At 44.4% G+C, this 15,947-nt stretch overlaps 1 protein-coding gene across 1 annotated transcript in view; it reads right to left on the bottom strand.

Annotated features, from left to right (window-relative positions):
* Nucleotides 1–15,947, bottom strand: part of CNTNAP1 (contactin associated protein 1) — a 234,832-nt gene that overhangs the window by 78,127 nt on the left and 140,758 nt on the right. Inside the window, exon 12 of the mRNA XM_069242019.1 lies at nt 1,750–1,869. Coding sequence (XP_069098120.1) covers nt 1,750–1,869 — 120 coding nt within the window. The remainder of the gene's footprint in view (nt 1–1,749; nt 1,870–15,947) is intronic.

Genomic DNA, 15,947 nt, shown 5'->3' with positions numbered 1-15,947 from the left:
CTTCTTGAACATGACCAATTGTGAGACCCTTGTCAAACTCTGGGTAATGGGTTCTAATGGCTAGGCCAAAACGATCAGTGTGGAATGGAAGTAAATGTGTATTTATGGGATTTAGACATGGTGATGTTTGGGGTTAAAAGGCACGCAAACTGCACTTAAAGATTTTCAACATATATTTTAAATAGTCCCATGGGTAATGAAGGAGAGACTGTGGGCCCAATTCTCAAAAGCATTGACTTGAAAGCTGGAAATACATACATTTAGACATCTACCTTGGCTTGGTAAATTTCTCTTTGAGCAGGTGTCCCCGATCAGCACACACAACCCACCCCTCTGAGAAGATTTACTCACAATTATGCATAGCCCAGACTGGTATAACTCGTAACATTACTGATCATGTGAACTCAGAACAGGATTTTGCTTTTGATAATGCTGTGAAACAACCCAATGTGTAGTAAAACATCTGAATTGTGGTCTTGTTGAGATGATTGTTTCTGTACAGATTCTTAAACTGCTTCCTCAACTTAATCAGAAGTAACAGGAGCAAACATTTACATTTGTTCATTATCATTTAGTTTTATATCCTGATTAGAATTGACTGGACCACTGACTTGGGCGCATCTTGATTAGAATTTACTGGACTACTGGGCGCAATCAGTTGTTTGAGACCGAATTGAGATTACATGTTTTGCACAAATTTCTCTCAAGCCTGATGGTTTTTACATGCAAGTGTTTCTCCGTGTATATCTTGGAGAAATATATGCAGAGGAAAAAAAAAATCAGATTTCTACAACTTAGAGCGTGGAAAAAGCTCCCAGTCTAGACCACTCAAACGAATAATGTAACACTATGCAGGGGAGAAACCTGATCCAATAGAATCAGTATCTACAAGTCTGGCCAGACCAAATGAGGACTTTATAAAATGTATCCAAAGATTTGCATGGCGGACCCTCCACTCTGACATGCCCAAAGTCACGATTAGACATGACTGACACAGTCCCATCCTGGTCTAACTATACCCACAAATGACCACCCTGGGTAGCTGCTACCACAACTCTATAAAATAATTAAACCTAGTCTATGTTCTTAAAGATAGTTTGGTTGTTATTCTTTCTGATTTTGTGCCTGTAAAATGTTTGTGTGACCACTGCATGTGTTTGAGGTGCTTATAACCTGCAAATGTCAATTTGGAGCCACAGAAGACAAGTCTGGTATGGCTTGGATCATGAGGACTTAATACAAAATATTAGGTGGGGGTATTGTAAAGGTGATAAGCAGGTCCCTAAAATTCTACTTGGGCCACAAAAATGTAAGGTCAGCTTCACAAAAGCATTTAAGAGTACAGGAATTAGAACTACAATAAGTCTTCATCCACACTCTTACTTACCAATTGGAATCAGCCACAAAATATCCAACTCCTTAGGAGTCCATTTAAAAAAAAGCGGGCAGTTCAATCAATGTATCCTAATAGTACATGAATATGGATTGACTATGGCCATTGTATTACCATTTTAGATGTTTTGGGGCCTCTTCCGAAAGGCATGAAGGTGTATGGAGAAGAGCACGGCAGGAGTACTAAAAAATGCCATACTGTGGAAATGTTTGCCTTAGCCTAAGCTGAGGTGCCCCATACTGCAGAGACTGCAACAGCCCAGGTAGCTCGCCTGGTTTGGATCTGCAAATTGGTTTAGTGGAACAGTTTGATGATATTGCAGCCTACTGCTGTAAAAATAGCTATTGGCCCCTTACCTCTCATGTCGCAGTACACATAGAATGGTTTCAAGGGCCCGCTGCCATCAGGGTCCACAGTGTAATTTCCTGATGGCTTTCCACTCTGCCTGTAGGCTTCACAATTCTCTTTATAAAGTGCTTAAACGTAGAAACAACAAAGAAGTACAATGATGGAATTGTTGAAACCAGGTAACATGTGTTAGTAAAAGTTATTTAAAAAAAACCTCTAATGTAATGAACATCAGCAATAATTCTGTTCTTGCCCTACTTCTCTTGCTCAAGCACAGTTATACAACAGAGACTTATTATATGGTTGAAAGCAAGGAATCTGTATTGAAATAGTGATATTCTAAGTAAGTTGGTATGAAGGTGGGCACAATGGAGCACAATTGTAAAATAAATTATAAATATAAGCTCAATACATACATGCAGGAGCAATTCTGTTGGCATAGACACATGGCACTGTAGTGGGTGGAATGTCTGCAACTGAGATGCGTTGAGTTCTACCACCAGCACTGACACTCAGGGCCTGATTTAGAGTTTAGCGGAGGGGGTTACTCTGTCACAAATGTGACGGAATCTCGTCCGCCATATTGCGATCCCATAATAGGCGATGAAGATCGTAATATTGCGGACATGACATCTGTCATGCTTGTGACAGAGTACCCCATCAACCAAACTCCAAATCAGGCGCTTTGTGTTGTTTCTGATCTTGGTGTGATAGTCAGGGCACATAGTTTGAATTAGGTCAGTGCTTTTTCGACAACTGATAGAGACAATTAATATTGGAATCCAAACACACAGGACAGAAGTATTGAATAAAGCTCATGAGGGCTGAACCCATGCCAGATTTGCAGGATAATCTGTGACTATCTAAATTATTTCAATATAGATTGATTGTATGAAATTTTGTTTCAGGTGGAAGTTGTGAAAACATTCAATGGATTGGCCTTCCAGGACCTTATTGGACACCCCTGATTTAGCAGTAGAGTTCCACTGTTGTTATCATGAGAGCAAGTGTTATGTTCTGTCACTTTTTGTAGAGCTTGGGTTCCAAAACAAACCACTGCTGTTGAATGCATTCTTGAAATTTAAGTCCATCAATGTTAGCAAATGATTCCAGTGTAGAAGCTCCTCCTCTTACTGTTGGATCCTACTTTTTTTAAACTGGGCCACAACTAGCTGATATTACATGCTGGCCACAGTTAGAAACTAGTCGATTTTCACTTTACTTCGAATGGTTATCTCTAAGAATGTGCTGAAAAAAACAGACACGGATCATGTTACTCTGTGCAACTAAAATAGATGTACCAACATCAGTTCAGAATTTTATTTTTCATCTCCCAAAGCTGATTTAAGAAAATTACCAAAGGTTACAGGGATGTTATAGTTAGTTTCACAATTTAAACACAATAAACAATAGAACTTCAGCAGTTATAGTTTGAATTATCTCAAGAAACTCTAACTTGTACCCTAAAGTAAATATAACTCGCATCCATGCCATGCACAGTTTTCTCATCAATAATTTTACAGCAAATGCTGCACTGATATTATCAATGATGTCATAGAAGATGTCATGAGTGATGTAATATGTGGGGTTATTAGCAGTGCATGGTGAAGGCGCAAGTTATAGTTATTTTAGGGCACACCTCCACATTTTAAAAAACGGTTGGGCCCTGGAGGATAGGGTCTCCATGGCCAAAATCGGCCTTGGAGGGGGAGAACCACGTGGCCCACCTCCCTGTATTCTAATTTGTCTGGGCCCAGGGGCATGGGGTCCCTGGGCCGCAATCAGCCAGGACTGGGTGCTCAGTGCACCCCCCTCCCGGCATTCCCCTTCCCCCCGGGATGCAGGCCCACTGTTGGGGACAAAAACAACAAGCATGATTCCTCCATGCTTGCTTGTTTTTTACAATTTTGCTGGGATCCACAGATCCTCCGTGGTTTCCTGATAAAACTGAAAAAAAAGTATTTGGGCCCAGCGTTTTCTTGAGGGACCCTACCTTCAGGCCTAGAGGGTCAGAGTATACCTACCATGCCTCCTTTTTTTGTCTTTTTCCTTGAGACTCAAACAAGTATGAGTCCCAAGATGACTGCCACCACTTCCTGGCTGAAGTGTTAGTATCCAATCAGATATAATTTTGAGGTATCCGGGATCCCCTGAACCTCTGCATCCCCAGATATGCATACATCTTTTTTATCTTTAGTATCTGAAAAACTATTGAACAGATTTGCACCAAATTACAACAAGCATTTACAATGCATCTGGTCTCGCGTTTGCTCATGTTAGAGCTGATCGCGTTGTAAACTCCTAACCCGACTTTTCACCTATCGGGCAAAAGTGCATTTATGTACATAAGCCGAAAAAGTGAAATCAAGTACGTAAAGCGCTCGACTTCTGCCAACCGAGATCGGGCTTGTAAATTAGAGAAAAAAAAGTCCACGAGCCCGATGGAAAACAGCGAGCCTCGCATGTTTTCTGTACTTGGTCGCTGCGCTGGAGGAGGGCTAGCCACCGGAAAAGGCATGCCATATGCGTGCCTGCGACTAATGAAACCAAGCAGATTTTATTAGGGAAGCCCACCAACCAATAAAAAACACTGACGTGAAGTTGACAGGGCTCCAAGCCCTTTTATAAATACACAAGAGTCTCCCTGCAAAACGCATGCGCGAGCGCATGCAACGCAGGCTCGACCCTAAAAAGCACTCTTTCTGGACCAAGATCTAGCTTTCTGATAAATTTGGTGTAAGTCCGTTCAGCAGTTTGGGCTGTAGTCATATCTAAAATGCCTATGGGGAAAACAGGATTTAGGAACCCCCCTTTTCTTGGTCCCCACTCAACAAATCGCCCTGAAACTTTCAACACAGCAGTTGAAGTGAGTGGCTAACTAGTTTTGAAAATGTCATGAAGATTCCCATGGATGGCTCCTGCTATGTCCAGGGGTGCCCACCCCTTGGACACAGCTGTTAACTCTGACTCACCTGGAGATTTGACAGCTCCTGCCAATTCAGAGTAAACACTACGGTTCCAGCAAGCAAGAGCTGTCAAATAGTTATCACCTACTGGAGCCGAGGTTTCCTCTGGTTCCCTGTCTGCAGAGATGCGAGCAGGGAAACAGAGGAAACGATTGCTCACAAAGCCAGGAAGCTGCATGTTTAGCAGCTCCCTGTCTGTGACAGCAATGCTAGCTCCCGCAGGAGAGGGGGAGCTAGCTGGGACTGTGGGGACATGCAGGCTTCCCCTGCAGTCCCCAACTGTGGCTTTGTGCAAGTAAATTAAAGAACCTAACTATAATGTCCTGTAACGTCTGCTTTTTTCATCACATTTCTATGTTTTTTTAAATTCTATTTCCTAACTATAACTTCCCTGTAACCTTTCTGTTTTTTCGCTAAATATATATATATATATATGTACATATATATATATATACATACATACATACATGGATATATATATGTATATTACCTATTAGCAGCCTCCAAAAGGTAGTCATAGTTAGTACCTCTTTTTCCATAGATGGAATGTTTTTTGTTTTGCCAATAACTTTGGCACTGTTCAATGAATCTTCACAAAATGTCAAAACTTATACTTTGGTAAGTTCAGCTGCTGTCTTGAAAGTTTCAGGGTGATCTGTCAAGCGGAGGGCAAGAAAAACGGGGTGGGGGTGTCCCAAAATACTTTTCCCCCACTCTACGTCTTTGGGATTTTTCAAATTTGTGAACAGGACTACAGCCCGAACCACTGAACAGAATTACACCAAAGTCTGAAAGCTGACTCCTGGTCAGAAGGTGTGCTTTTTGTGATTTGGTGTAAATCCATTCAGCAGTTTTTGAGATATTACAGTTTAAAAAATATAGGTATACAGGGACCCGGATCCACGGTTCTAGGGGAAAAGCAAGGTTCTGATTGGCTGGCTGCAACCTGACAGAAAAGTTGTGGCTGCCATTTTGTTTGTTACATCGGCTCGTGGGTGGGAAAAGAAGAGTGCAAAAACACATAAGCGGTCATGATACAGGTATCCTGGCTCAAAGGACACATAGAGGGGTTCACGTGGGCAAACAATTGCCCAATTATTTTCTTTTTGTCCGATCTGTGGATCCGTGTGCTGCACTGGTTATATTTATGTCTGCGCATGCTAAAATAAAAACCATAGAAATTCAGTTAAAAAAACAAAGGTTACAGGGACATTATAGTTATGTTACGAATTTACCCGCATAAAACCAGAGAAATTCAGCAGTTACAGTTAAGGTTAAGTCAAGTAACTATAACTTGTGCCCTTAGGTAACTATAACTTACGCCTTTGCCATGCACAGCTAGTTACTACACATATTACATCATTGATGACACCTATGGTTCCATTGCTATTATTACTGCAACATTTGCAATAAAATTATTGATGAGAAAACTGTTCATGGCGGGGGGCAAGTTATATTTACCTTAGGGGAGTGTGTTTGTTTATTTACTCATGTTTTTAATGTGAAACATTTCTAGTGATGGAACATTTTCATCTTTTTTCCCATTACCATGTTTGGATTGAATGTCATAGAGATATCTGGACACTGCACACTACAGAGTCATCTGTGGCCTAGTAGTGAAGGTCTCAGACCCTCACAAAGAGAGTTGAGGGTTCCAGTCTAGGTGTGTCAGTGTCATTTCCCAGCTTTAAATTCTTTTCAACTTCAAATATTTAAGGTACATACAGAAAGGTGATCTTATACTTTGTACTTGTCAAATACTTGTTTTTTTTTAATTGTCAGAACATTTCTCATTCTAAGTGGTGTGGGGTTGAGTGGTTATAGGGGCGTTAACCACATGGCCTGGCTGCAGGCCAGGCCCTGTGGCCAACTCCAGCCATGAATGGCAGAAGGCCATGCGTGGTGTGGGGTTGGGAGGTTACAGGGGGTTGGGCTCAGTGCCTGACCTCAGGCTAGGCCCTGGTGGCCAACCACTGCCGCACATGGTCGAAGGCCATGCTTGGTAGGGGGTTGGGTGGTTATAGGGCATTAGTTGCAGGGCCAGGCCTCAGGCCAGGCCCTGCAGCCAACATCTGTGGGGCATGGCGAAAGGCTGTGCGTGGTGGTTGTTGGATTAATGTATAGTAATTAAAAATTTTAAAGTGCAAAACCATTCGTGCTCTAAGGTAACTATAACTCGCCCCTCGCCATGCACTACTAATAACCCCACATATTGCAACACTCATGACATCTTTGATAACATCACTGATAATATCAATTTAATATTTGCAGTAAAACTGTTGAGAAGAAAACTGCGTATGACGGGGCACGAGTTAAAGTTACCTTAGGGCACGAGTTACAGTTATTTGAAATAACTCTAACTGCTGATTTTTTTTTATTTTGGAACATTTAAAATGTGAGCCTAACTGTAACATCTCTGTAACCTTTGGCTTTTTAAGTGAATATAGATATGGAAATATTTAGGGTGAACAGAGATAGGGATTTTTAAAAATAATTGTCCCTTCATAACTTTACACTTGTTTGATGAAAGTGTTTGAAACGTTGCAGACTTGCTGCCCCAATTTCATTTTGAGAGGACTGAAAGTTTCACACTGTTTGGTCAAGGGGGTGAGAATCAAAAAGGGTGGTCCCAAAATGGGTTTCAAATCCAATACATTTTCCTCAGGCTTTTGTATTTCGCACAGCGCAAAAAACATCAGTTGGATTCTTATGAAATTTGGCAATATTACATTTTAGGTGGATTTGTTGGGATACTGCAGGTAAGTACATTAAGTAAATATTAAGTTATAAGCTTATTCAACATAGATATATATTGTGGCACAATACTACTAAAAGTAGCAAGGAAGCCAAAAAAAACTAGACTGCATATGTAAAGTTCAGATTCTCTTCATGGACAACTGAAAGATCCATTTATGGTCACATCCAGTGTTAGAAATGGGGTCTTTGGTTGGCAGTGAGGTTACCGCCTGTCAAAGCAAGGACCCTCACTCTAGTCAGGGTAAAGGAGAATCACCCTCAGCTAACCCCTGCTCACCCCCTTGGTAGCTTAGCACAAACAGGCAGGCTTAGCTACAGAGTGCTAGGTGTAAAGTATTTGTACCAACACACAGAGTAACTTCATGAAAACACTACAAAATGACACAATACAGGTTTAGAAAAATAGAAAATATTTATCTAAACAGAACAAGACCAAAACGACAAAAATCCAACATACACAAGTCAAGTTAATAATTAAAAAGCAAAAAGAGTCTTAAATCCTTGAGAAAACAGGTAAAACACTGTTAGCGATGAAAAGTACCTGCGTAACGTCAAAATAACACGCATGGGCTAGTGTGCGTCGAAAAACGTAATCGGTGCGCCGATTTCTCACCGGCAAGCGAGATCGTGGGTCGTTTCTCCTTATCTGGGTGGTCGGCGTGGGTCGTTTTTCCTCCCGACAGGGGAGTGATGCATCGATCCGGGCAGCACTCAGGTCCGGGCAGGCGTTACGTCGTTTTTCCACACCCAGCAAGGCCTGCGTCAAAAATCCTGCTGCATGCTATGAGCAAAACCCATGTGGGTTGTGACGTTATCAGCCTCCGTCAGCGGGTGCTGCATGCCGTTCTTCCAGCTATGTGCGTAGATTTTCCAGCTGCGATGCCGGTGGAGTGTCGATTTCTGACATGAAGCCGGTGGCGAGTTGTTTTTCAGCCATGTCTCAGAAGGTGCGTCAATATTTTTCCCACATGGTCTTTGGGTGGATTTTCAGTCTTGGTCTGCCAGCTTCACCTTCCAAGGCCCCAGGAACTGGATAGGGCACTACTTGGCAGGGCAGGAGTCTCAGCAGAGAGTCCAGGTGCTGGCAGGAGAAGTCTTTCATGGCCCTGAGACTTCAACAACAGGCGGCAAGCTCAGGACAAGCCCTTGGAGATTTCTTCACAAGCAGAAAGGCACACAAAGTCCAGGCTTTGTCCCCTTGCATAGGCATAAGCAGCAACTGCAGGATAGCTCCACAAATCACAGTCTCAGGTAGGGCAGCACTTCTCTTCAGCTCTTCTCCAGGCAGAGGTTCCCCTTGATTTCCAGAAGTGATTTAAAATCTGTGGTTTCGGGTGCCCTTCTTATGCCCATTTTGGCCTTTGAAGTAGGCTTACTTCAAAGGAAAGTCTCTCTTGCTTGTGAAATCCTGCCTTGCCCAGGCCTGGCCCCAAACACACACCAGGGGGTTGGAGACTGCATTGTGTGAGGGCAGTGTGAGAAAGTAGCCTCTTTCTAGCCTTGTTACCCCCACTTTTGGCCTGTTAGTGAGTGTATGTCAGGGTGTTTTCACTGTCTCACTGGGATCCTGCTAGCCAGGGCCCAGTGCTCATAGTGAAAACCCTATGTTTTCAGTATGTTTGTTATGTGTCACTGGGACCCTGCTAGTCAGGACCCCAGTGCTCATAAGTTTGTGGCCTATATGTATGTGTTCCCTGTGTGTTGCCTAACTGTCTCACTGAGGCTCTGCTAACCAGAACCTCAGTGGTTATGCTCTCTCATTTCTTTCAAATTGTCACTAACAGGCTAGTGACCATTTTTTACCAATTTACATTGGCTTACTGGAACACCCTTATAATTCCCTAGTATATGGTACTGAGGTACCCAGGGTATTGGGGTTCCAGGAGATCCCTATGGGCTGCAGCATTTCTTTTGCCACCCATAGGGAGCTCTGACAATTCTTACACAGGCCTGCCACTGCAGCCTGAGTGAAATAACGTCCACGTTATTTCACAGCCATTTTACACTGCGCTTAAGTAACTTATAAGTCACCTATATGTCTAACCTTTACCTGGTAAAGGTTAGGTGCAAAGTTACTTAGTGTGAGGGCACCCTGGCACTAGCCAAGATGCCCCCACATTGTTCAGAGCCAACTCCCTGAACTTTGTGAGTGCGGGGACACCATTACACGCGTGCACTACATATAGGTCACTACCTATATGTAGCTTCACAATGGTAACTCCGAATATGGCCATGTAACATGTCTATGATCATGGAATTGCCCCCTCTATACCATCCTGGCATAGTTGGCACAATCCCATGATCCCAGTGGTCTGTAGCACAGACCCTGGTACTGCCAAACTGCCCTTCCTGGGGTTTCACTGCAGCTGCTGCTGCTGCCAACCCCTCAGACAGGCATCTGCCCTCCTGGGGTCCAGCCAGGCCTGGCCCAGGATGGCAGAACAAAGGACTTCCTCTGAGAGAGGGTGTTACACCCTCTCCCTTTGGAAAATGGTGTGAAGGCAGGGGAGGAGTAGCCTCCCCCAGCCTCTGGAAATGCTTTGTTGGCCACAGATGTGCCCAATTCTGCATAAGCCAGTCTACACCGGTTCAGGGGACCCCTTAGCCCTGCTCTGGCGCGAAACTGGACAAAGGAAAGGGGAGTGACCACTCCCCTGACCTGCACCTCCCCTGGGAGGTGTCCAGAGCTCCTCCAGTGTGCTCCAGACCTCTGCCATCTTGGAAACAGAGGTGCTGCTGGCACACTGGACTGCTCTGAGTGGCAAGTGCCACCAGGTGACGTCAGAGACTCCTTCTGATAGGCTCCTTCAGGTGTTAGTAGCCTATCCTCTCTCCTAGGTAGCCAAACCCTCTTTTCTGGCTATTTAGGGTCTCTGTCTCTGGGGAAACTTTAGATAACGAATGCAAGAGCTCATCCGAGTTCCTCTGCATCTCTCTCTTCACCTTCTGCCAAGGAATCGACTGCTGACCGCGCTGGAAGCCTGCAAACCTGCAACATAGTAGCAAAGACGACTACTGCAACTCTGTAACGCTGATCCTGCCGCCTTCTCGACTGTTTTCCTGCTTGTGCATGCTGTGGGGGTAGTCTGCCTCCTCTCTGCACCAGAAGCTCAGAAGAAATCTCCCGTGGGTCGACGGAATCTTCCCCCTGCAACCGCAGGCACCAAAAAGCTGCATTACCGGTCCCTTGGGTCTCCTCTCAGCACGACGAGCGAGGTCCCTCGAATCCAGCGACTCTGTCCAAGTGACCCCAACAGTCCAGTGACTCTTCAGTCCAAGTTTGGTGGAGGTAAGTCCTTGCCTCATCTCGCTGGGCTGCATTGCTGGGAACCGCGACTTTTGCAGCTACTCCGGCCCCTGTGCACTTCCGGCGGAAATCCTTTGTGCACAGCCAAGCCTGGGTCAACGGCACTCTAACCTGCATTGCACGACTTTCTAAGTTGGTCTCCGGCGACGTGGGACTCCTTTGTGCGACTTCGGGTGAGCGCCGTTTCACGCATCCTTGTAGTGCCTGTTTCTGGCACTTCTCCGGGTGCTACCTGCTACTGAGAGAGCTCTTTGTCTTGCTCGACGTCCCCTCTCTTTCCTGGTCCAATTTGCGACCTCCTGGTTCCTCCAGGGCCACAGCAGCGTCCACAAACGCTAACCGCATGATTTGCAGCTAGCAAGGCTTGTTGGCGTTCTTTCGGCGGTAAAACACTTCTGCACGACTTTCCACGGCGAGAGGGATCCATCCACCAAAGGGGAAGTCTCTAGCCCTTTTCGTTCCTGCAGAAACCTCAGCTTCTTCTGTCCAGTAGAAGCTTCTTTGCATCCACAGCTGGCATTTCCTGGGCATATGCCCATCTCCGACTTGCTTGTGACTTTTGGACTTGGTCCCCTTGTTCCACAGGTACCCTAGATTGGAAATCCACAGTTGTTGCATTGTTGGTTTGTGTCTTTCCTGCATTATTCCTCTAACACGACTTCTTTGTCCTTAGGGGAACTTTAGTGCACTTTGCACTCACTTTTCAGGGTCTTGGGGAGGGTTATTTTTCTAACTCTCACTATTTTCTAATAGTCCCAGCGACCCTCTACAAGGTCACATAGGTTTGGGGTCCATTTGTGGTTCGCATTCCACTTTTGGAGTATATGGTTTGTGTTGCCCCTATCCCTATGTTTCCCCATTGCATCCTATTGTAACTATACATTGTTTGCACTGTTTTCTAAGACTATACTGCATATTTTTGCTATTGTGTATATATATATCTTGTGTATATTTCCTATCCTCTCACTGAGGGTACACTCTAAGATACTTTGGCATATTGTCATAAAAATAAAGTACCTTTATTTTTAGTATAACTGTGTATTGTGTTTTCTTATGATATTGTGCATATGACACTAGGTGGTACTGTAGTAGCTTCACACGTCTCCTAGTTCAGCCTAAGCTGCTCTGCTAAGCTACCATTATCTATCAGCCTAAGCTGCTAGACACCCTATACACTAATAAGGGATAACTGGGCCTGGTGCAAGGTGCAAGTACCCCTAGGTACTCACTACAAGCCAGTCTAGCCTCCTACATTGGTTGTGCAGCGGTGGGATAAGTGGTTTGAGACTACTTACCACTCTTGTCATTGTACTTTTCATAAGAGAAAAATATATAAAACAAGTTCAGTGTATATACACATAGTCAAAAAGTTTTGCATTACCTCTTTTCACTCTTTTCTAAAGTGCTGAAAAGTACTTCTAAACTTTCAAAAAGTTCTTAAAAGTTTAAAAAGTTTTTTTCTCTGTCTTTCTAAAAGCTCTGACAAACTTTTTATCTTTTTCTATCACTTTAACTCTCTCTAAAAATTTCTGGCACAGGCCAAAATGTTGATCTGTCCAAACTTGCATATGATCACCTTAGCTGGAAAGGAGCAAGGAGTCTCTGCATAGAGAGAGGTTTGAGTGTAGGGAAGAATCCTTCCTTGGAATTGTTACTTAACATGCTTAGAGAACAAGATAAGGCAAGAAGTGCCCCATCTGTTGAAAAAGTAGCTAATGGTTCCCAATCTGATCCAGGGACTCCCCCAGGAAAAGATTCAGGAAAGAAACTTCCTAGCCTGCCCATTACTAGACAGTCTAGCATAGTTGGTAATGATGTGGAGTCACACCATACAAATAGTGTTGTCTCACATCATAGCAAAAGCATTTATTCTCACCACAGTGGTACTGATGTTTCTGTTAGCCAAGCTGTTAGGGTGCCCTCTGTAAGGGACAGGTCTCCTTCTGTCCATTCTCACCATACTTCTGTTTCAAGGCATGTCCCTCCCACCCACCCTGATGACAGATTGTTAGAAAGGGAGCTCAATAGATTGAGAGTGGAACAAACCAGACTGAAGCTCAAGAAGCAACAGCTGGATTTGGATAGACAAACTTTAGAAGTAGAGAAGGAGAGACAGAAACTGGGTTTAGAAACCCATGGTGGCAGCAGCAGTATTCCCCATAGTCATCCTGCAAAAGAGCATGATTCCAGGAATCTGCACAAGATAGTTCCCCCTTATAAGGAGGGGGATGACATTAACAAGTGGTTTGCTGCACTTGAGAGGGCCTGTGTTGTACAGGATGTCCCTCAAAGGCAGTGGGCTGCTATCCTATGGCTATCATTTAGTGGAAAAGGTAGGGATAGGCTCCTTACTGTAAAAGAAAATGAAGCTAATGATTACAAAGTTCTTAAGAATGCACTCCTGGATGGTTATGGCTTAACCACTGAACAGTACAGGATAAAGTTCAGAGAGACTAAAAAGGAGTCTTCACAAGACTGGGTTGATTTCATTGACCATTCAGTGAAGGCCTTGGAGGGGTGGTTACATGGCAGTAAAGTTACTGATTATGACAGCCTGTATAACTTGATCCTGAGAGAGCATATTCTTAATAAGTGTGTGTCTGATTTGTTGCACCAGTACCTGGTGGACTCTGATCTGACCTCTCCCCAAGAATTGGGAAAGAAGGCAGACAAATGGGTCAGAACAAGGGTGAACAGAAAAGTTCATACAGGGGGTGACAAAGATGGCAATAAGAAGAAAGATGGTGAAAAATCTCGAGATAAGCATGGGGATAAGGGTAAAACCAAAGATCCCACTTCAAATCTTAAACACTCTTCAGAGGGTGGGGATAAAACAAATTCTTCCTCTTCTTCTCAACCCACACACATTAAAAAGCCTTGGTGCTTTGTGTGTAAAAACGGAGGCCATAGGCCAGGGGATAAGTCCTGTCCAGGTAAACCCCCTGAGCCTACCACCACTAATACATCAAGCTCTAGTGCCCCTAGCAGTAGTGGTACTAGTGGTGGGACTGCTGGCAACAGTCAAGCAAAGGGTGTAGTTGGGTTCACTTATGGGTCCATCATAGAAACTGGGGTAGTCAGTCCCAAGACAGTTTCTGTCACACCTAGTGGCATTGGCCTTGCCACACTGGCTGCTTGTCCCCTTACAATGGATAAGTACAGGCAGACAGTTTCAATAAATGGTGTTGAGGCCTTGGCCTACAGGGACACAGGTGCCAGTATCACTTTGGTGACTGAAAACTTAGTGCACCCTGATCAACACATCATTGGACAACAGTATAAGATTATTGATGTCCATAACTCCACTAAGTTTTTTCCCTTAGCTATAATTCAGTTTAGTTGGGGTGGAGTTACTGGCCCTAAGCAGGTGGTGGTATCACCTAGCTTACCTGTAGACTGTCTCTTAGGTAATGACCTAGAGGCCTCAGGTTGGGCTGATGTAGAGTTTTATGCCCATGCAGCCATGCTGGGCATCCCTGAGGAATTGTTCCCTCTCATTTCTACTGAACTGAAAAAGCAAAGGAGAGAAGGCCTGAAAACTCAGGATCCCTCTCCATCAACAGGTAAAAAGGGTATCACAGTATCCCCTAACCACCCTACCATTCAGGATACCATTCCTGTGGTGGGAGAAACCTCTCCTGGGGTGGCACCTGTTCCAAGGGAATCATCAGTTGGCAAAACTGTACTCCCTGAGGTGGAAGTACCTCTCTGTGGAATAACTAACATTGGTGAGAAAAAGAGCACCATTTTAGTTAACATGGAGCATCCCTCCAACCCTCCCAGAGAAACTTTAGTGCAGAAACCCTGCACTGCCTCACAACACTTAGGACAGCATCCCTGCCCTAGTGTGGAGCTCATAGGACAGCATCCCTGCCCTGCTCCAACTCAAGAGAAACAGCATCCCTGTTCTCTCTTCCAGCCATATGGACAAAGTTTTTGCCCAGCTATGGCTTTTCTGAGACAGCATCCCTGTCTGGCATTCCCATCATTACAAATAGGTTCAGTGGACAATTCCCACTGCTCTAAACTAAAACTTACTGATAGAAACTCTGAAAATACATCTTCACATTGTTGCTTAGCTAAAAAACTTCAAACAGGGTGGTTTACATCCCCACAGGGAAGTAACCATATAGTGGATGATAAAGGGAGTAACCAGTCTATTGCAGAGCTACTCTCTACTTATCACCACTTAGACAAAAAAGTCTCAACTGGCCAAGGTTAGCCTTATTGTCCTTCGTTTGGGGGGGGGTTGTGTGAGAAAGTAGCCTCTTTCTAGCCTTGTTACCCCCACTTTTGGCCAGTTTGTGAGTGTATGTCAGGGTGTTTTCACTGTCTCACTGGGATCCTGCTAGCCAGGGCCCAGTGCTCATAGTGAAAACCCTATGTTTTCAGTATGTTTGTTATGTGTCACTGGGACCCTGCTAGTCAGGACCCCAGTGCTCATAAGTTTGTGGCCTATATGTATGTGTTCCCTGTGTGTTGCCTAACTGTCTCACTGAGGCTCTGCTAACCAGAACCTCAGTGGTTATGCTCTCTCATTTCTTTCAAATTGTCACTAACAGGCTAGTGACCATTTTTTACCAATTTACATTGGCTTACTGGAACACCCTTATAATTCCCTAGTATATGGTACTGAGGTACCCAGGGTATTGGGGTTCCAGGAGATCCCTATGGGCTGCAGCATTTATTTTGCCACCCATAGGGAGCTCTGACAATTCTTACACAGGCCTGCCACTGCAGCCTGAGTGAAATAACGTCCACGTTATTTCACAGCCATTTTACACTGCGCTTAAGTAACTTATAAGTCACCTACATGTCTAACCTTTACCTGGTAAAGGTTAGGTGCAAAGTTACTTAGTGTGAGGGCACCCTGGCACTAGCCAAGGTGCCCCCACATTGTTCAGAACCAACTCCCTGAACTTTGTGAGTGCGGGGACACCATTACACGCGTGCACTACATATAGGTCACTACCTATATGTAGCTTCACAATGGTAACTCCGAATATGGCCATGTAACATGTCTATGATCATGGAATTGCCCCCTCTATACCATCCTGGCATAGTTGGCACAATCCCATGATCCCAGTGGTCTGTAGCACAGACCCTGGTACTGCCAAACTGCCCTTCCTGGGGTTTCACTGCAGCTGCTGCTGCTGCCAACCCCTCAGACAGGCAT

Source organism: Pleurodeles waltl, chromosome 6 (assembly GCF_031143425.1).
Source record: "Pleurodeles waltl isolate 20211129_DDA chromosome 6, aPleWal1.hap1.20221129, whole genome shotgun sequence".
In the NCBI taxonomy this organism is placed as follows: Eukaryota; Metazoa; Chordata; class Amphibia; order Caudata; family Salamandridae; genus Pleurodeles; species Pleurodeles waltl.
The sequence above is the reverse complement of the archived record's forward strand: the minus strand, read 5'-3'. Positions and strand labels throughout refer to the sequence as shown.